Source organism: Salmo salar, chromosome ssa24, assembly GCF_905237065.1.
Source record: "Salmo salar chromosome ssa24, Ssal_v3.1, whole genome shotgun sequence".
Taxonomy (NCBI): Eukaryota; Metazoa; Chordata; class Actinopteri; order Salmoniformes; family Salmonidae; genus Salmo; species Salmo salar.
Genome location: NC_059465.1, coordinates 36,313,119 through 36,334,931, shown reverse-complemented (window position 1 = coordinate 36,334,931; position 21,813 = coordinate 36,313,119). Strand labels below are relative to the sequence as shown.

General features: G+C 44.5%; 2 protein-coding genes across 3 annotated transcripts in view; both read right to left on the bottom strand.

Moving 5' to 3' along the window:
• Nucleotides 1–1,022, bottom strand: part of LOC106585863 (ras and EF-hand domain-containing protein) — a 31,274-nt gene extending 30,252 nt beyond the window's left edge. Inside the window, exon 1 of one of the 2 annotated variants that reach the window (XM_014172579.2) lies at nucleotides 273–1,022. Coding sequence is in view for 1 of the 2 variants with exons in the window: in XM_014172577.2 (XP_014028052.2) it covers nucleotides 273–604 (332 nt within the window). In the remaining variant the exon portion in view is untranslated. The remainder of the gene's footprint in view (nucleotides 1–272) is intronic. The other variant, XM_014172577.2, reaches the window with a different exon arrangement.
• Nucleotides 827–21,562, bottom strand: LOC106585862 (uncharacterized). The gene is made up of 14 exons (XM_014172576.2): nucleotides 20,262–21,562; nucleotides 19,961–20,099; nucleotides 18,813–18,925; nucleotides 17,996–18,054; nucleotides 17,232–17,373; nucleotides 16,855–17,018; nucleotides 16,583–16,737; nucleotides 16,178–16,255; nucleotides 15,777–15,966; nucleotides 15,575–15,702; nucleotides 15,348–15,464; nucleotides 2,521–2,628; nucleotides 2,090–2,251; nucleotides 827–1,743 (listed from the first exon to the last, which is right to left on the bottom strand). Exons 1-13 carry the CDS (start codon nucleotides 21,556–21,558, stop codon nucleotides 2,155–2,157), a joined length of 2,787 nt encoding a protein of 928 aa, XP_014028051.2. The 5' UTR covers nucleotides 21,559–21,562; the 3' UTR covers nucleotides 827–1,743; nucleotides 2,090–2,154.
• Nucleotides 21,563–21,813: the final 251 nt, after the last annotated feature.

The following is a 21,813-nucleotide window of genomic DNA, read 5'->3' as shown; positions in this document are numbered from 1 at the left end:
ACACAAATAGGTGGAGCAGGTGTCCTAACCACATCTTGCCAATATGATTGGAAACCGGAATAGAACAGCAGTTTCAATTTAAAAAACACTACAATCATACAACAAATATTAAGTATATTTATTTTATGAATGCAAATAAGGGCAGAACCTTCCTGTAGTCTATTGGTTACACACACTGAAAAAGTACATTGAAACTGTTTCATGACTATATGTAAAGAAAAATATTTTTAATTAGCGTATAATTATTTTTTTCAATGTAAACCATACCTCACCTGGGTATGAACTTGGCATGGTCCCCCAGTCGGGTCTGGAAATCTTCCCAGGCCGGAGAAGAGACTTCCCAGCTCTCGCTCTCCATGTTCCCACAATACACTTGCTCCGAGATCCCGAGGAATCCACTAATGAACTCCGCCAGATTGATAGTCCCGTCTCTGTCGGTGTCCAGTTTAGAGAATATGTGCTCTCTCTCCGTCGGTGGAACATTGAGCTCTGAGCAGATTTTGATAAACTCGTATTTTTCAATCTGCCCAGAATGATCCACATCACAAGCGTGAAAGAGCGAACACAGACTCTCCTGGTCCCTACCCATGCCTGGTAATGACATGGTTTAGTCCAGAGTTGAAAGTCTCAGAAACCAAGCACGCAGAAAACCACCACGGGAAAGAACACTATGGGCAACAACAATAAAGCAACGTTTTTAACCAATTAAATTCCTTTTACCACCATCTTACGAACTTCAAGTCTGAGGTTTTTGTCCAAGTCTTTCAACACTGTCAAACACCTTATCGAGGTCCAGAAAAGGTCAACAAAAATATAGTGTTCATTCTCTCCAGGATTTCGACCACTTTGGGCTAACGGTATTAATGTGTCGTCCTTCGTCCTCGTATCATTTATCAAGTCTTGTTTTCGTCCTCTGCGGTACTGTGACAGTCCCCTTGCCGCGCGTGTCTTGCCAGGTACACAGGTGGTGAGAGGTGCGGTGGACGGCTGCTGACGCGGGTTACTTCTTGGCCTCTCAACTTCGAGAACAGGCACAAAACAAACAAGAACTGTGTTCCCGGCCAAGCGCAGTTACATAATTACCTGTAATAGGTTGAATAAACGAAACAAGCAAAAACAACTGTGTTTCCATAGAGATAGCCTAGAGACCCCTTTCTGTCAGCTAGATTATATTTTATTTAACTAGGCAAGTCAGTTAATAACAAATTCTAATTTTACAACGAACAGTGGGTTAACTGCCTTGCTCAGTGGCAGAACGACAAATGAGTAGCTTGTCAGCTCAGATTCGATCTAGCAACCTTTCCGTTACAGGTCTAACGCGCTAACCACTAGGCTACCTGCCACCTCTAGATAATGGGAAACTTTCACTAACAATCAGCATATGAAAAAAGAAATAACAAATCTACAAAATATTTGTACCTTGACTAGATAGATGTCATTTGGATAAAGCTTGCCTGACAACACATCACTGTATGAAGGAGGTGATGGAAGGAAGGCCCTTGACACACTTGTGCTGTTTGCACTCTTCATTCTTCTTTATATCACACAGGCTGTATTTACAAAGTCATGCCTCTGTGGTAACTGTGAATGAGTTTGTCAGATGTGTTACCAATTTCAACAATAAAGTGTGTCTGTGTGTGTGTGTATCAAGTCAGCGGGTAGAGTGTAACAGTGGGGTTGATGTCTCTGATCTCCTTCTCAGTAGGGATGTAGGTACAGCCGTAGAGATGCAGTAGCTTCAACCTGGAGAGAGAGAGAGGCCTTTTAAAATTCCCTGAACACTGTTCATGCTTCTTTATATCACACAGGCTGTATTTAAACAGCGTTTAATTTGATTTGAGTCATGCCTCTGTGGTAACTGTGGAGGAGTTTGTCAGATGTGTTATCAATTTCAACAAAAAGTGTGTCTGTGAGAAAACCTAGTCAGTCGAACAACTGAATGCATTCAACTAAAATGTGTCTTCTGCATATAGCCCAACCCCTCTGAATCAGAAGTGTGGGGGGCTTCCATAATCGACATCCACGTCTTCAGCACCAGGGGAACAGTGGGTTAACTGCCTTGTTCAGGGGCAGAACTACATATTTTCACCTTGTCAGCTCAGGGATTCGTTCCAGCAACCTTTTGGTTACTGGCCCAACGCTCTAGTGTGTGTATCAAGTCAGCGGGTAGAGTGTAACAGTGGGGTTGATGTCTCTGATCTCCTTCTCAGTAGGGATGTAGGCACAGCCGTAGAGATGCAGTAGCTTCAACCTGGAGATAGAGAGAGAGAGAGATAGAGAGAGGCCTATTATACTTTTTTTTATAAAGCCCTTATTAAAATTCCCTGAACAGAAATCTGACATTTCTAAGGGTCGTTGATTTTTCCTCTCAACCTATCTGCTTATCACTTTGTGTGTTATGCCTCCGGGGTTTCCCAAGGTACAGATCTAGGATCAGCTTCCCCTCCCCAATGTTAACCTTAGCCGTTAGTGGGGAAAACCACCCTACGTTGTTGACATGTATGTGTGCTTTAGTTTTACCGTTTGCACTGCCTGCTGAGGTTGTGGATGGCCTCTGGGCTGATCTGGCAGAAGCTCAGTTTGACAGTGTGGAGATGAGTGCTGCAATATTTTGCCAACAGGCTCACCCTGTTAGGGACACACATGTTACACACGCAGTCAGTGACACACAAGTTACACGCAGAGTCAGTGACACACGAGTTACACACACAGTCAGTGACACACACACACAGCCAAGAAGAAGTCAAGAATGTTGTAAGCATGGAAGCATTAGAATATCAACCCTGCAAGCTGTGAGTTTAGTGATCACAGAATTTTCTTGCAAATTTGTACTGTATTTGAGTTTACATTTTTTTTTTCCTGTTTCTGATGGATTATATTCCTGCTGTAGCAAACTGTCTCAAAAAAGAAATATCCAAATAAAAATATATATACAGTGCATTTGGAGAGTAATAAGACCCCTTGACTTTTTCCACATTTTGTTACTTTACAGCCTTATTCTAAAATGGATTAAATAAATACAAAATTCTCATCAATCTACCAACAATACCCCATAATGACAAAGTGAAAACATATATTTTTCGATTTTTTCAAATGTAATGAAAATAAAAAACAGAAATACCTTATTTACATACAGTGAGGAAAAAAAGTATTTGATCCCCTGCTGATTTTGTAAGTTTGCCCACTGACAAAGAAATGATCAGTCCATAATTTTAATGGCAGGTTTATTTGAACAGTGAGAGACAGAACAACAACAACAAAAATCCAGAAAAACACGTCAAAAATGTTATAAATTGATTTGCATTTTAATGAGGGAAATAAGTATTTGACCCCTCTGCAAAACATGACTTAGTACTTGGTGGCAAAACCCTTGTTGGCAATCACAGAGGTCAGACGTTTCTTGTAATTGGCCACCAGGTTTGCACACATCTCAGGAGGGATTTTGTCCCACTCCTCTTTGCAGATCTTCTCCAAGTCATTAAGGTTTCGAGGCTGGCGTTTGGCAACTCGAACCTTCAGCTCCCTCCACAGATTTTCTATGGCATTAAGGTCTGGAGACTGGCTAGGCCACTCCAGGACCTTAATGTGCATCTTCTTGAGCCACTCCTTTGTTGCCTTGGCAGGGGTGAATTGGGTCATTGTCATGCTGGAATACCCATCCATGACCCCTTTTCAATGCCCTGGCTGAGGGAAGGAGGTTCTCACCCAAGATTTGACGGTACATGGCCCCGTCCATCGTCCCTTTGATGCGGTGAAGTTGTCCTGTCCCCTTAGTAGAAAAACACCCCCAAAGCATAATGTTTCCACCTCCATGTTTGACGGTTGGGATGGTGTTCTTGGGGTCAAAGGCAGCATTCCTCCTCCTCCAAACACGGCGAGTTGAGTTGATTCTAAAGAGCTCCATTTTGGTCTCATCTGACCACAACACTTTCACCCAGTTGTCCTCTGAATCATTCAGATGTTCATTGGCAAACTTTAGACGGGCATGGATATGTGCTTTCTTGAGCAGGGGGACCTTGCGGGCGCTGCAGGATTTCAGTCCTTCACGGCGTAGTGTGTTACCAATTGCTTTCTTGGTGACTATGATCCCAGCTGCCTTAAGATAATTGACAAGATCCTCCCGTGAAGTTCTGGGCTGATTCCTCACCGTTCTCATGATCATTGCAACTCCACGTGGTGAGATCTTGCATGGAGCCCCAGGCCGAGGGAGATTGACAGTTCTTTTGTGTTTCTTCCATTTGCGAGTAATCGCACCAACTGTTGTCACCTTCTCACCAAGCTGCTTGGCGATGGTCTTGTAGCCCATTCCAGCCTTGTGTAGGTCTACAATCTTGTCCCTGACATCCTTGGAGAGCTCTTTGGTCTTGGCCATGGTTTGGAATCTGATTGATTGATTGCTACTGTGGACAGGTGTCTTTTATACAGCTAACAAGCTGAGATTAGGAGCACTCCCTTTAAGAGTGTGCTCCTAATCTCAGCTCGTTACCTGTATAAAAGACACCTGGGAGACAGAATTCTGTCTGATTGAGAGGGGGTCAAATACTTACTTCCCTCATTAAAATGCAAATCAATTTATAAAATTTTTGACATGCGTTTTTCTGGATTTTTTGTTGTTATTCTGTCTCTCACTGTTGAAATAAACCTACCATTAAAATTATAGACTGATCATTTCTTTGTCAGTGGGCAAACGTACAAAATCAGCAGGGGATCAAATACTTTTTTCCCTCACTGTAAGTATTCAGACCCTTTGCTATGAGACAAAAATTTGAGCTCAGGTGCATCCTGTTTCCATTGGTCATCCTTGAGATGTTTCTACAACTTGATTGGAGTCCACCTGTGGTAAATTCAATTGATTGAACATGATTTGGAAAGGCACACACCTGTCTATGTAAGGTTCCACAGTTAACAGTGCATGTCAGAGAAAAAACCAAGCAATGCAGTCGAAGAAATTGTCCGTAAAGCTCAGACAGGATTGAGTCGAGGCACAGATCTGGGTAAAGGTTCCAAAAAATGTCTGCAGCATTGAAGGTCCCCAAGAACCTCCATCATCCCTAAATGGAAGAGGTTTGGAACAACCAAGACTCTTCCTAGAGTTGGCCGCACGGCCAAAACTGAGCAATCGGGGGAGAAGGTCATTGGTCAGGGAGGTGACCAAGAACCTAATGGTCACTCTGACAGAGCTCCAGAGTTCTTCTGTGGAGATGGGAGAACCTTACAGAAAGACAACCATCTCTGCAGCACTCCACGAATCGGGCCTTTATGGTAGAGTGGCCAGACGGAAGCCACTCCTCAGTAAAAGGCACATGACAGCACTCTTGAAGTTTGCCAAAAGGAACTTAAAGGACTCTCAGATCATGAGAAACAAGATTATCTGGTCTGATGAAACCAAGATTGAACTCTTTAGCCTGAATGCCAAGCATCACGTCTGGAGGAAACCAGACACCGCTCATCATCGGGCCAATACCATCCCTACGGGGAAGCATGGTGGTGGCAGCATCATGCTGTGGGGATGTTTGTCAGTGGCAGGGACTGGGAGACTAGTCAGGATCGAGGGAGAAATGAATGGAGAAAAGTACAGAGAGATCCTTGATGAAAACCTGCTCCAGAGCACTCAGTACCTCAGACTGCGGCGAAGGTTCACCTTCCAACAGGACAACGACAATACGCACACAGCCAAGACAACGCAGGAGTGGCCTCGGGACAAGACTCCGAATGTCCATAAGAGGCCCGGACATGAACCCCTGTGATAAAACGTATTGCGGACTGCGTCCTAGGGTTTCAAAACAGAGGTTGCCACATGCAAGTAAACAATATCACCAAAATCCAATACAGGGAGAAGCGTTGTATTTTCAATACTGAGGCATGATTTATTTCGATATAAAAAAATCTTGGATCTTAGCTCCTTAGTCAGATTTTCTATATGCGTTATGAAGGACAACTTGTCATCAATCCAGATACCCAGGTACTTACATTGATAAACAAGCTCAATTTGGGCTCCATTTGTAGCGCACATATGCAAGTCCTCAGGGTCAACATTTTGTGACTTAGAGAACAGCATGAGCTTGGTTTTAATTGTATTTAACACTAATTTAAGATCTGTAAGTGATTTCTGAATTGAATCAAAGTCATGCTGAAGTTCACGAATGGCCTGCTGCACTGAGGTGGCACAGGAATACAAAACTGTGTCATCTGCATAGAGATGATTGTTACAAGTATTAACAGTGTTTCCTATGTCATTAATATACAAGGTGAACAATAACGGACCCAAAATCGAACCCTGAGGAACACCTTTTTGAATCTCAAGAAATTCAGATTTAACCCCATCTGTGAAGATGGCCTGATTTCGGTCGCTAAGATAATTGTGAAACCATAAACAGGCTGCATATCCCAGGCCTATTATTGATAACTTCTTTAGCAAAACAGAATGATCAACAGTGTCGAACGCCTTTGACAGGTCAATAAACAAGGCAGCACAGCTCTTTATAGCATCCAAGGCATTGACAAGATCATTAACAATTAGCGTTGTTACCATGGTAGTACTATGCCCAGGCCTAAACCCTGATTGGTTTATATAAAAAAATACAATTATCATATAAAAAGGAACGAACTGGTACATTAACCAAGTATTCAAGAATCTTAGCTATACAAGGTAGTCCTGAAATGGGGCGATAGTTGTCAAGATCATAGTTGTCAAGATCACCCTTAAGGAGTGGCAACACATATGCGGATTTCCACGCTTTTGGAATACTTCCTGATAACAATGTTAAATAAAAAAGGTGGGCTACTGAGCCAGCAATAAGGTGAGCTGCACACTTTAACAGACCAGACTCCAAATGATCAGCACCTGTGGATTTGTTTTTGTCTAATGTTAGCAAAGCATCCAGGACTTCTTTATCAGTGAATTTCTGAAAAGAAAACTCCTGACCAGCATTTTTAGTATTATTCAATAGATTATCACCGTCAACATCCAAACTACTCTTTTCAAGAGCTGGCCTTGAAATACATTCAAATATAAAGCCTGCAGAGATGGTTTCATGCATGTTAACATTAGAAGCCTACTCCCTAAGTTTGTTTTACTCACTGCTTTAGCACGCTCTGCAATCCTGGTTTAGGAAAACCACCAAAAACCCTGAAATCTCCATCCCTAACTATAACATTTTCCGCCAAGATAGAACTGCCAAAGGGGGCGGTGTTGCAATCTACTGCAAAGATAGCCTGCAGAGTTCTGTCTTACTATCCAGGTCTGTACCCAAACAATTCGAGCTTCTACTTCAAAAAATTCACCTTTCTAGAAACAAGTCTCTCACTGTTGCCGCTTGCTATAGACCACCCTCTGCCCCCAGCTGTGCCCTCGACACCATATGTGAATTGATTGCCCCCCATCTATCTTCTGAGCTCGTGCTACTAGGTGACCTAAACTGGGACATGCTTAACACCCCGGCCACAATCTAAGCTTGATGCCCTCAGTCTCACACAAATTATCAATGAACCTACCAGGCACAACCCCAAATCTGTAAACACGGGCACCCTAATAGATACCATCCTAACTAACTCACCCTCCAAATACACCTCTGCTGTTTTCAATCAAGATCTCAGCGATCACTGCCTCATTGCCTGCATCCGTAATGGGTCTGCGAACAAACGACCACCCCTCATCACTGTCAAATGCTCCCTAAAACACTTCTGCGTGCAGGCCTTTCTAATCGACCTGGCCGGGGTATCCTGGAATGACATTGACCTCATCCCGTCAGTAGAGGATGCCTGGTTATTCTTTAAAAGTGCCTTCCTCACCATCTTAAATAAGCATGCCCCATTAAAAAAATGTAGAACTAGGAATAGATATAGTCCTTGGTTCACTCCAGACCTGTCTGCCCTTGACCAGCACAAAAACATCCTGTGGCGTTCTGCATTAGCATCGAATAGCCCCCGTGATATGCAACTTTTCAGGGAAGTTAGGAACAAATATACACAGGCAGTTAGGAAAGCTAAGGCTAGCTTTTTCAAACAGAAATTTGCATCCTGTAGTACAAACTCAAAAAGTTCTGGGACACTGTAAAGTCCATGGAGAATAAGAGCACCTCCTCCCAGCTGCCCACTGCTCTGAGGCTAGGAAACACTGTTACCACCGATAAATCCACTATAATTGAGAATTTCAATAAGCATTTCTCTACGGCTGGCCATGCTTTCCACCTGGCTACCCCTACCCCGGTCAACTGCCCAGCACCCTCCACAGCAACCCGCCAAAGCCCCCACCATTTCTCCTTCACCCAAATCCAGATAGCTGATGCTCTGAAGAGCTGCAAAATCTGGACCCCTACAAATCAGCCGGGCTAGACAATCTGGACCCTTTCTTCCTAAAATTATCTGCCGAAATTGTTGCAACCCCTATTACTAGCCTGTTCAACCTCTCTTTCGTATCGTCTGAGATTCCCAAAGATTGGAAAGCTGCCGCGGTCATCCCCCTCTTCAAAGGGGGTGATACTCTTGACCCAAACTGCTACAGACCTATATCTATCCTACCCTGTCTTTCTAAGGTCTTCGAAAGCCAAGTTAACAAACAGATTACCGACCATTTCGAATCCCACCGTACCTTCTCCGCTATGCAATCTGGTTTCAGAGCTGGTCATGGGTGCACCTCAGCCACGCTCAAGGTCCTAAACGACATCATAACCGCCATCGATAAGAGACATTACTGTGCAGCCGTATTCATCGACCTGGCCAAGGCTTTCGACTCTGTCAGTCACCACATTCTTATTGGCAGACTCGACAGCCTTGGTTTCTCAAATGATTGCCTCGCCTGGTTTACCAACTACTTCTCTGATAGAGTTCAGTGTGTCAAATCGGAGGGCCTGTTGTCCGGACCTCTGGCAGTCTCTATGGGGGTGCCACAGGGTTCAATTCTCGGGCCGACTCTCTTCTCTGTATACATCAATGATGTCGCTCTTGCTGCTGGTGATTCTTTGATCCACCTTTACGCAGACGACACCATTTTGTATACTTCTGGCCCCTCTTTGGACACTGTGTTAACTAACCTCCAGACGAGCTTCAGTGCCATACAACTCTCCTTCCGTGGTCTCCAACTGCTCTTAAATGCAAGTAAAACAAATGCATGCTATTCAATCGATCACTGCCCGCACCTGCTCGCCCGTCCAGCATCACTACTCTGGACGGCTCTGACTTAGAATACCTGGACAACTACAAATACCTGAGTGTCTGGTTAGACTGTAAACTCTTCTTCCAGACTCACATTAAGCATCTCGAATCCAAAATTAAATCTAGAATCGGCTTCCTATATCGCAACAAAGCATCCTTCACTCATGCTGCCAAACACACCCTCGTAAAACTGTCCATCCTACCGATCCTTGACTTCGGTGATGTCATCTATAAAATAGCCTCCAACACTCTACTCAACAAACTGGATGCAGTCTCTCACAGTGCCATCCGTTTTGTCACCAAAGCCCCATATACTACCCACCACTGCGACCTGTACGCTCTCGTTGGTTGGCCCTCGCTTCATACTCGTCACCAAACCCACTGGCTCCAGGTTATCTACAAGTCTCTGCTAGGTAAAGCCCCGCCTTATCTCAGCTCACTGGTCACCATAGCAGCACCCACTTGTAGCACTCGCTCCAGCAGGTATATCTCACTGGTCACCTCCAAACCCAATTCCTCCTTTGGTCGTCTTTCCTTCCAGTTCTCTGCTGCCAATGACTGGAACGAACTGCAAAAATCTCTGAAGCTGGAGACTCATATCTCCCTCACTAGCTTTAAGCACCAGCTGTCAGAGCAGCTCACAGATCACTGCACCTGTACATAGCCCATCTGTAAACAGCCCATCTATCTACCTCATCCCCATACTGTATTTATTTATTTATCTTTCTCCTTTGCACCCCAGTATCTCTACTTGCACATTCATCTTCTGCACATTTACCATTCCAGTGTTTAATTGCTATATTGTAATTACTTCGCCACCATGGCCTATTTATTGCCTTAACTCCCTTATCTTACCTCATTTGCATTCACTGTATATAGACTTTTGTTTTCTTTTTTCCTACTGTATTATTGATTGTATGTTTTGTTTATTCCATGTGTAACTCTGTGTTGTTGTATTGTGTTGAATTGCTATGCTTTATCTTGGCCAGGTCACAGTTGTAAATGAGAACTTGTTCTCAACTAGCTTAACTAGCTGGTTAAATAAAGGTGAAATAAAGGTGAAATAAAAATATATATATATATGAAATGGTGATTAATGCATTAATGATATCAATTTTGTCAGTAATAGGGCCGGAATCTAAATTCATTATTTGGGGGAGAGAAGAGGAGACACAACCCTTCAGTGATGTAACAGCTTTCCAAAATGTAGCTGGGTTCCCTGTACATTCAGATAGTGTATTAACATAATATCTAATTTAGCTTTTTTAACTAGTTTTACAAACAGATTTCTCAATTGCCTGAAAGACTGCTGATTCTGTGAATCTCTGTTGTGTATGACTTCAGATAGCGCTGAACTGAACCAAGGGCAATACTTATTTTTAATTCTCCGTTTTTTAAAGGCAGCATGTTTATCTACAATACAATTGAAACATTTGAGAAGTGGTTCAGAGCCAACTCTGGGTCAGGTATAGATGCAATACAATCAAAGTCACCAAAATAAAGATCACAAAAAAAGGCCTGTTCATTGAAATGATCAAAATTCCTCTTGTTAATAAAACAAGGTTTGGATCTAGGCATCTGTATATCCCTGACACATACAATTGGTCACTAATATCCATAGCAAATACCCCACTCCCAGAATATTTCTCTGGAGTATTTGTAAATATGAGGTCAATCAAAGTCGATTTCGTAGGGTCCTTTAAGTTTGGATGAGTGGGCTTTGCAATCAGCTGGGTCAAATTTAGATTAGTACAAAAATCCTTTAAACAGTCAGCATCCTGCATTCGCCATGCCAGATTAAAATCTCCAGTGATCAACACCTCTGGGGTAGTAATGGCAATTCAATCAGTGAATTTGTTTAGTACACACTTCTTGGCAGAGGGTGGACGATAAATTCCTATGACTGTTATTTTTGAGTTTGAACCCAACTGAAGACTTAAAGCCAATAATTCAAATAGTTTAGGACTGGAGGTAGCCTTTAACAGAGACACAGAAATAAGATTATTTGTGTAAATAGCAACACCACCACCTTTGCCCTTCCTATCTTTTTTCTAATAGGTATCCAATCTTTGAGTCTCCTGTTGTTCTGAAATTTCAAAGTAATCTGACTTGTATTGAAACTCTGTGTGATTTTAAATGCAGAAAATGTTCGACATTTTTACATCTCAACATTCATAGTTTATTACCTAAAATTGATCATGTCAAGATCTGGGCCTCTCAGATATTTTTATTTGATCTGAAACCTGGTTAACTGATAAAACCCTGGACTCTGAGGTTGCTATGGATGGATACAATGTGTTTAGGAAAAGAAAACAAAGTCGGAATGAGAAATTACATTTCTCCAGTTAGCACCATTAGGCATGTCACCAAAGAGGACTTATATGTAATGCTAATATTGTCCTCACATCGATTTAGTTGACCAAGAACCTTTCCAATGTTTGATGACAACAGCAGGGAGCCATTTTCCCCCAGGTGAATTCCGTCTTCCACAAAGTAGCCAGGTGTCATGACGTTGGCCTCTTTGAGTACAGGGAGGACAGTTGACCCCCTCCCCCCTTGCACCATCCCCCAACCTACCTTCCCAGGCCCTGTGTGAAAGGGTTGTAAAAACTCTAAGAGGAGAATCTCTTGCCACATGGCCCATAGAGAGACACAGGAAATTCTTCCAACTCACAGAATTGGGGAGCCAAGCGACCTTTGTGTTCTGGAGAAGGTATGGAAGATTGGTGAAGAATCCAGCTACGAACTGGTCCGCTTGGTACAATTTTGTGATACTCAGAAGAGACAATATAGCCATATTACCATAAAACTGTTTATATAATAGCCTCAGCGATGAGACTTGCATCCACATGGTTGTATAGAATGTATTAATAAGGATAAAGCTTTTGTAATACATTGAGATGCTATGTACTGATGTTAATGTGATAGAATTGTATTCCTGTACCAAGCTTAACTCAGTCATCGGCACCCTCCCAGGGACACAGACAGGACCAGGCGTCATGTGACATGTTCACTATAAAACCCACCCTGATTTACATTTCTAATAGACCCGGCCTCCACTCCATTGCGAGAAGTTGGCCAATAGGTTTGACCATCCAATTCCTCTACTGAAAGTGAACTATACCACGTGGTTAACTTTTAGACTATTGATACCGACAGAATAAGAACAAGTCTTTGATATTAATTATTAGTCTGCAGCTAAGTAAATTATATCATTGAACGCGAAGACCAACGAAACATCCATTCTATGACGACATTAATGAATGTCGCTTTGAAAGATCCATTCTAACCGAGAGAGAGAGAGAGAGAGAGAGAGAGAGAGAGAGAGAGAGAGAACTCTCCAACAGAACGACGCTCCAACAAGGATCCCGATGACACACTGAGCGTAAATGTATATTGATTGCAATTGTTCTCGAATGAGTGAGCGTTCATGTGCAAAGGATTAGCATATCAATTGTTAATATTAATGAACTCTGTAGGGTCTTCTCAGCTGCCCTTTATGACCCATTGTTCAACAAGACACCAGCCATGCCTGTTAGCCACTAGGGCACATTACTCTACCAATTCTTTGTGATGATAATTACTGTTTGTATACTTTCTGTGAATTACTTAGTTTAGTAAATAAATGATTTTAAGACAATTGATGTATGGATGACTCTTAGTAAAGGCTGGGTTCGTGCAGATACAACAATTTACGACGTTTGGAATGAGACTGGACGCGAGGTAAAATACACCATTTAAACCAGAAGATAATCGGCCTATACTATAATAGAATATAATATATAATGTTATAATATAGGAAAGTTATATTAGGAAAATTATAACTTTGTAATCTGAATATTTTCCTTGGTGCCCCGATCTCCTAGTTAATTACAATTAAACGATGAATCAGTTTGATCGCGTGATAATAATTACAGGGAGTTAATTGATAAACATGTCTTCAGTTTAATGGTACCCCAAAGACACGACACAGGCCTATTCCAGAAGGAGTCAAAATTGTCAACGAAGGACTTTCCCAAGTCCTTGGTCAGACGCATTAGCTACTGGTGAAGAGACCAAAGATGGCTAAAACACTCAATCCCACAACAGCGAGGAGATGGAATTGGGCCCGAGACAATTACATGTTCTGCTAATTTCTGAGCATTTTCCAAGAGCTGTAAGAAATTGTCTCTTAGCTTTACAGATTTCACACGCATAATATCATTAGACCCAATGTGCAACATAACTGTTTTCAGAGCAGGAATCTGTTTCTTGATGGTGGGCATTACTTCTGATAAATCCAATACCCTAGCTGCAGGAAAACAAAGTGTACGGGTATTTCAGACTTCCACCAATCTAACCATGAAGCTTCCCATAATAATGTTTGATGGCTGTTGTCCATTTCGAGCTAGAGTCCTCAGCCCAACCATAGCCCCACCAGGGGCTCCTCTAACTCGCACCCACAAATGACAGGAATTTCAGAGCCCACCGTAGACCCCGGTGAAGCAGAACCCAACTTAGACCCCGGCAATGCCTTCACAACGTTGGCCGATATGGAAGGTACCTCCGACACTCCATGAGAAGATGGTGCCGGTACATCAGGCTACAGAGCAGCGAAGCTATTGAATGTCGGCAGCCCATTCATGAATCCCGTCACCGCAGAGGGCTCAGAAAGTGGAGGACACCGCCTTCGAATTCCGTGATGAACGGCGACATGACTCCCTGTACAGCCAGCCAGGTCCAGGAGAGGATCATCCCACGATTCAGCAACAAAGGTCCCGCCAACTCCATTCTCAGATGGTAGGCGAAGGCGAGACTCCCGTCAGCCCAGCACGATGCATGGCCCTCGGAGTGAAGGCAAATGAGAAAAATCGCAGGTCTTGGCTTTCCCAGGAGCCTGTGCAAACCAGCAATTTGTATGCCCAGTGTAACGTTTTCTGTTCTATAACCCCCCGCCAGCAGGCAATTGTTGCACTGAAAGTCAGGGTGTTGGACTTCATCCCGGAACAGGGCGAAGTATATACAACTCCTGCTGCGTTGATAGCACACCTCCTGCTGCGTTGATAGAACACCTCCTGCTGCGTTGATAGAACACCTCCTGCTGCGTTGATAGAACACCTCCTGCTGCGTTGATAGAACACCTCCTGCTGCATTGATAGAACACCTCCTGCTGCGTTGATAGAACACCTCCTGCTGCGTTGATAGAACACCTCCTGCTGCGTTGATAGAACACCTCCTGCTGCGTTGATAGAACACCTCCTGCTGCATTGATAGAACACCTCCTGCTGCGTTGATAGAACACCTCCTGCTGCGTTGATAGAACACCTCCTGCTGCGTTGATAGAACACCTCCTGCTGTGTTGATAGAACACCTCCTGCTGCGTTGATAGAACACCTCCTGCTGCGTTGATAGAACACCTCCTGCTGCGTTGATAGAACACCTCCTGCTGCGTTGATAGAACACCTCCTGCTGCGTTGATAGAACACCTCCTGCTGCGTTGATAGAACACCTCCTGCTGCATTGATAGAACACCTCCTGCTGCGTTGATAGCAACGAGTCCTCCATTGTTTGCCTGCTGGTGAAACGTCGTTCTCTCTCTCTCCTCGGACAACGGCTCGATGAGTGACCGCCGAGACCTTCCTTTACCCACAGAGCCCTGGCGGAGTGGTTACGGTCATGGATGAGTGCAGAGCGGGCGGTGTAGTCAAAGTGCTAACACCATGTGGTCGTTGGGCGGTCATGATGTATTGCTGAAGCTATCAAGCTAAAAGCAGTGGTCAGAGCTTAATCATTGCTTTAAAGCAGTGCGTCTTTGTGACAGTGGTCACCGTGCAGTTCTTAAAGTCTCTGGTAGTTTGTTGCTAGTGAATAACCAATCCCTTTCATAGTGTGCAGATTAATGGAAGAATACAATGAACAATATTAATGTGTTGTGTGTCAACAAAGTTACAGACACGGCAATACAGTGGAAGTGCAATTCAAGTGCAGGTTGAGTCAGAGTATGTGATGTATTATAGTAGCCCTGTAACATAGTCTATGTTCCAAATGGCACCAGATTCCCTATATAGTACACTACCAGAACCCTATGGACCCCAGGAAGAGTATCTGCTGCTTCTGCAAAAGCTAATGAGGATCCAAATCAACACATAATACAAGTAGTGCATTATAATGGAAATAAGGTGCCATATTTAAGACACACTGATAGTGTAGCCTACCCTCTGTTCCCTGTGGCGGTGGAGCTCAGGTCCAGGTACTGCAGGCATCTACAGGCCACAGCTACAGCCTTAACACCAGCATCACTCACCTTACCGCAGCCACTTAGATCCAACAACCTGACACACACACACAGACACACACACAAACGTGTGAAACAGGAGTGAATGACTGAATGTATGAGTGATTGACTTACAGGCTGGCTGTTTGCGTATACACAGAAGCATACCTGATGTGGGGAGCGTGGGTGCTGATCTTGTGCAGGCTCATGTCAGTGACTCCAGGGCAGGAGCTGAGGGTCAGCCGCTGGAGGTCAGGGCACTGCAGGAGGACCTGATGAACTGTCTGATCACTCACCTATACAGGTGGGATGAACATCAATGACTACTAAGCACACACACACACACACACACACACACACACACACTTACTGCGTGCAGTCCAGTCAGGTTAAGGGAGTGAAGGCGTTTGAGTCGTGACGTCACCAGGGTCAGATAGGGGTGAGTGACCTTAGGGATCTGGCCGATGTTCAGAGTCTCCAGCCCAGGACACAACTCTGACACTGTGTTCAGACATGAGGGACTGATAGACAGGCAGCCAAACACCTCCAACCTGCGCAGACTGGTCAACACACATTAAAATAAACTAACAAGTTACCACACACACACACACACACACACACACACACACACACACACACACACACACACACACACACACACACACACACACACACACACACACACACACACACACACACACACACACACACACACACACACAAACGCACATCAAAGTACAAAAGCCTTTTCCACACTTTTTTGCAACTCACCTGTCTCTGCATCTTATGACAAGGGCATTCAGGGCTTCATCTGTAACTTGGCAACCATTAAGAACAACAGTCTTCAGGCTGCAGACATGAGTTATAAGCCATGTTATTTCATGTTATCTGAAAGCCTTGTTAGACGCATATGATTTTGTAACAACATCAAACTGCGATATCATCAAATGTGATCATTTTTACATTAACCATGTGTTGGGGCGGCAGGTTGCCTAGTGGTTAGAGTGTTGGACTAGTAACTGAAAGGTTGCAAGTAAAAATCTGTTGTTCTGCCCCTGAACAAGGCAGTTAACCCACTGTTCCTAGGCCATCATTGAAAATAAGAGTTTGTTCTTAACTGACTTGTCTAGTTAAATAAAGGTAAAATAAAATGATGGTAATGGCACTACGGCCTACCCAGTGCAGGTGTCAGTCAGTGCTTTGATGCCCGTGTCAGTCGCTCTGCTCCAGCTGACATCCACACAGGTCATGTGATCACAGTGTTGACCACTCAGAGTCAGCACCAGGTCACCATGGAGACCAGGCCCACTGCAGCTTGTCACACTCAGCACCTGCAGCCAATGAACGGGATGAAAATAACTGTGTTTTTGTTTCCTTCACATTATTACAGTTCTCAATCTTTCTGTACAACACAGCAGTTGGTACAGTAGGTGACAGGTTAAAACTACCTCCAGAGAGGCTTGACTTAGTTTGAAAAACTCCTCTAGCCCGCTCTGGGTGATTGACAGTCCGCTGCACCTGTAGATAGTCAGGCTTCGAGGATTACGCCCACCCACACTGCTCAGCCATTGGTCAGTTAAAGATGAGCTGTTCTCCACACTAACAACCTGCCCTAAAGAGAAATACAGTTTAAAAGAATTACATTTTTTTTACTTTGATATAAGTATTATGGGTATACTGTTGTTTCTGTGTGTGTGTGTGTGTGTGACTTTACAGCTCTCGTTAACTCCTGTTTCTCCAGAGAGTCTTACTAGGGGACAGCTGGGGACAGAGGAAGACCCACACACACTCACTCACTCGTTCATTCACTTCCTCAGAGACTTACATAGTGTGTGGTCATTGGCCAGTCGGAGCAAGTGGAGGCAGACCTGGGCCACTGTAGACAGATCTCTGTGTGGCAGGAGTGACAGTATGGACACCCATACCTCATCAGGGAGAGACAGCCACTGTACACTGCCCCCTACAGGCTGGGGGAGAGAGTGTATTCTACTGATTACTCAACACACACACCAGTACACAACACTCAACACACACACCAGTACACTACACTCAACACACACACCAGTACACTACACTCAACACACAGACCAGTACACTACACTCAACACACAGACCAGTACACTACACTCAACGCACACACCAGTACACTACACTCAACACACACACCAGTACACTACTGTACACTCAACACACAGACCAGTACACTACACTCAACACACACACCAGTACACTACACTCAACGCACACACCAGTACACTACACTCAACACACACACCAGTACACTACACTCAACACACACACCAGTACACTACACTCAACACACACACCAGTACACTACACTCAACGCACACACCAGTACACTACACTCAACACACACACCAGTACACTACACTCAACGCACACACCAGTACACTACACTCAACACACACACCAGTACACTACACTCAACGCACACACCAGTATACTACACTCAAAACAGACACCAGTACACTACCATCAACACAGACACCACAGATGTACATAACCAGTGCTCAGCTGTTTGACTGTTTAGCGGTCAGTAATGAAATACAGTATAGAAATGCATCTTACTGCCAGTTTGAGAGCCCTGGTCACAGGAATATTAGTTGCATTGGTATTCACAGCACTGCCTAAAGACGTACAAAATGCTTTACATCAGGCATGTGTGATACAGATACAAAACAACATACCAGTTATGGTGGGTGTCCACTTAAAGTTGACTAGCAACAACAAATGGGACCTAAAAGACCCACAACATTTTCCCAAGAAGAGGCAAACAAAAGAAAAACCCACAACAAACAAAGACAGGAAGCAAACCAAAAAGTGGAGCAAAACAAAAACAGGGAAACCAAATGAAAGACCTGCAACAGTAAGGGTGTGTCTGTGTCTATGCGTGTGTCTGCGTGTGTCTGCGTGTGTGTGTGTGTGTCTGGGTGTGTGTGTGTGAGTGTAATCTCGCTCTCATTCTGTCTAAATCCGTGAAGAGTCTTATGACTATTGCGAGGTTGTGAGGGGCGAAATTAATTTCAAACCAAGACCTTGAGTTTCCCCAAAAAACATAACATGCATTATGTAACTTCTTCAGCCTTTTATGCCCTGCATTCTGGATTCTGGATTCTTGTATAACTTTGCTTTCTAAGAAACTGGGTTCTGTAATAATTAGTGACTACTTGGAGTTATAATAATACAGGTTGAATTAACTTGTTTATCTATTACTGTGGTAATTACACTTTATACTTGATAAAGGGTTTAGTCAGACAGTATACTACAGATAAAAAGGTATCTATAAACTAAGATTTGATATACTATAAACTGTTCCACATACATTATAATGTGCATCAGTGGACATATAGTAATCTGGTGTAGCAGTTGTCTCTGCTGTGCTCACCCAGAGGGAGCTGAAGAGCTGCTGGTGGTCTGGGTCCAGAACAGGAACCTTCAGATGGGGATGTCTGTTTAGACACTACACCTGCTGAGTGGGGTCTGTTGGGGAGCTGGGACCTGCAGCCAAAGGAGGGAGATGTCAGTGACAGTTCATCTAATCTGTCTGGCTACAGTAGTATGTAGAGTTGTGTTGTCTCTCTTGTCGTGACGTGTGTTTTGTCCTATATATATCTTTTATTTATTTTTAATCCCAGCCCCCGTCCCTGCAGGAGGCCTTTTGCCTTTTGGTAGGCCGTCATTGTAAATAAGAATTTGTTCTTAACTGACTTGCCTAGTTAAATAAAGGTTAAATAAAAATAAATAAATACAATCTCTAGAGGTCAGGCTATTAACTAGGAACTAAATGGAAGCAAAAGGGTGAAAATGGGGAGGGACTAACCTGACCTTGTCCAATAACATTTTTTTTATTTTATCTAACTAGGCAAGTCAGTTAAGAACAAATTCTTATTTTCAATGACAGCCTAGGAACAGTGGGTTAACTGCCTTGTTCAGGACGACAGATTTTTACCTTGTCAGCTCGGGGATTCAATCTTGCAACCTTCCAGTTGCAACCTTCCTGCTGCACCAATGCCCATTATCACTGCAAAACTTTGTCAGTTGCTAAATGTTTTGCTACTTTACTATGGTGTGCACTAATGAGTACTGCCCCTATGTATAGGACCTTCCACCCCCCCGGGATATGGATGCCTGATGAAGACCTAAGGGTTGAAACGTTGTAAATAAATATCACCTGGGAGCATGAGCAGCAGTGTGTGATGTTTTCCTTTCTGTTTTCCATGAGTCTGTCTACAACTCCAGCACCTGCGGAAAGTACCTGGATGTGCGGATGTTCTTCAGGTTTTGTACACTAATGAATACACGCATGATGATGTCTTTCTGAGTGCAGGTGCAGTCCCGCTGATAGACTACAGAGGGCAGTGTGACGCCCTTTGAGTGTGACTTGCCACAGGGCAGCCTCCAGTGTTCTTAGTGGAATGAAAAAAGTGCCAGTACTCACTTACATTTTTTACAAAAAATTGTGTTATGCCATTTCGGAGACGCTTTTCTCATGAAAGATGTTAACATGGCAGCACTTCTCATGAAAGATGTTACCGTGGCAACACTTCTCCATGAGTGAAGGATGACCAGGAGAGGCTTGACCTTTCCCAGAACCTCCAGGAATGACCGCGACCTCTGACACGAGCCTGACTCCTGACACCAGGTTGACCTCCACTGCTCTTGGGCTGCATCACTGACCAAAGGCAAACAAAGAACACACCCAGAGATATCATGGCACAGTCTCTACAACGCACAGAGCTGTATGTAATGAGTGTGTACGTCATCGCTAGGTAAGGTATGTATGCTGTTTTATTTCACGTCTGAATAGGATGCTGGTCCTATATTAGAGACATACCTCTACCGTTCTTCACTTCTGAACTCTTGAATGGTGCACGCCTCCCCTCGTTGTGGATGTCCTGATGGACATGTTGCTTAGCAACCACCAGCTCAGCACTCAGAGGTTGCTCAGAGGGGTCAGCCGTTTGGTCAGCAGGTAGAGTCATGACGTCAGCAGGTAGAGTCATGACGTCAGCAGGTAGGGTCATGACGTCAGCAGGTAGGGTCATGACGTCAGCAGGTAGAGTCAAGACGTCAGCAGGTAGGGTCATGACGTCAGCAGGTAGGGTCATGACGTCAGCAGGTAGGGTCATGACGTCAGCAGGTAGGGTCATGACGTCAGCAGGTAGGGTCATGACGTCAGCAGGTTGGGTCATGATGTCAGCAGGTAGGGTCATGACGTCAGCAGGTGCTTGGTTCTGCTCTGTTCTGAGGTGGTCCAAACAGGACACACACAGCAGATACTCCTCATACACACTCAGGCCCTCTGACACCCAGCCGTTGGCTCCCCAATCTAGATGTTCACCCTCTAGTGCGACCCTAGAGGATCCATAAGGTATGATCCTACTGGTTCCCTCAAGGCCTGTTTTTGGGTCCTCCTCCTCCACCACCGCCGCCTTCTCCTCTTCGTGTTCCTGCATTCCCAAAACTCTGTCCTTTCTCTCTCCACAACCCCCTTCCCTTGATATGAGGTCATGGGCTCTGGATAAAGGACCATATCCAGGCAACCATAGGACAGTGTCACTGTCCACTGAGGAGCAACAGGTTGTAAGGGTACTGTCTCTGTCTCTTAGGCTCTCACTGATGGAAACACCATCTCTCCCCTCAGGATGAGGAGCTATTGGTTTGTGGGTAGTCTGGTCTGCCTGAGGGTTGTCTAGACCAAGGAAACGTGGTTGGTCATTGTTATCCTCTTGTGGCCCAGAGGACAGGACCAGCTCCTTATACCCAGGGTTCTCTTTAAACTCAGGCCCAGAAAACTCACGGCCACCTGGGGTGTGGGAGAGAGTGTGGCAGGGCAGTGGGGTGGTGTATGGTAGCCTGGTCAGAGGCTCTGATTGGCCTACCATATTTTCTCTCACACTTCTGCTTCTGACAAGATTGTGAAAGGTTCCAATGGGGGAGACAGCAGCTCTTCCACCGACCTCGAGTCGAGGCGCAGCTGAAGTAGAGTACAAACGTGGGGAGGAAGGGGAGGTTCTGCGGAGATTGTGCCCATCCTGACTGCTCCCGAGGAAACTCTTAGCCCAGTCCAACACATGGCGTAGCTTCTGCTGCTCAGTCAGGACTGAGTCCTCCAGGAGACCGGAATACATCTGCAGAGAACTCTCCCCTCTAACACTCACTGTTAGACCCAGGACTCCTCTCTGACCCTCTGGTTACACCCTCTGACCCTCTGGTTACACCCTCTGACCCTCTGGTTACACCCTCTGACCCTCTGGTTATACCCTCTGACCCTCTGGTTACACTCTCTGACCCTCTGGTTACACCCTCTGACCCTCTGGTTACACCCTCTGACCCTCTGGTTACACCCTCTGACCCTCTGGTTACACCGTCTGACCTTCTGGTTA

What these genes read in the sequence shown, in the direction of transcription:
- LOC106585862 (XM_014172576.2), bottom strand. Translation starts at nt 21,558, where the DNA reads ATGTATTCCGGTCTCCTGGAGGACTCAGTCCTGACTGAGCAGCAGAAG. An exon ending in CATGGAGAAGTGTTGCCACG is followed by an intron (nt 18,926 to 19,960) that starts GTAACATCTTTC and finishes CTTTGGCTGCAG; the next exon opens with GTCCCAGCTCCCCAACAGAC. An exon ending in ACCTGACTGGACTGCACGCA is followed by an intron (nt 15,703 to 15,776) that starts GTAAGTGTGTGT and finishes CCACCTGTATAG; the next exon opens with GTGAGTGATCAGACAGTTCA.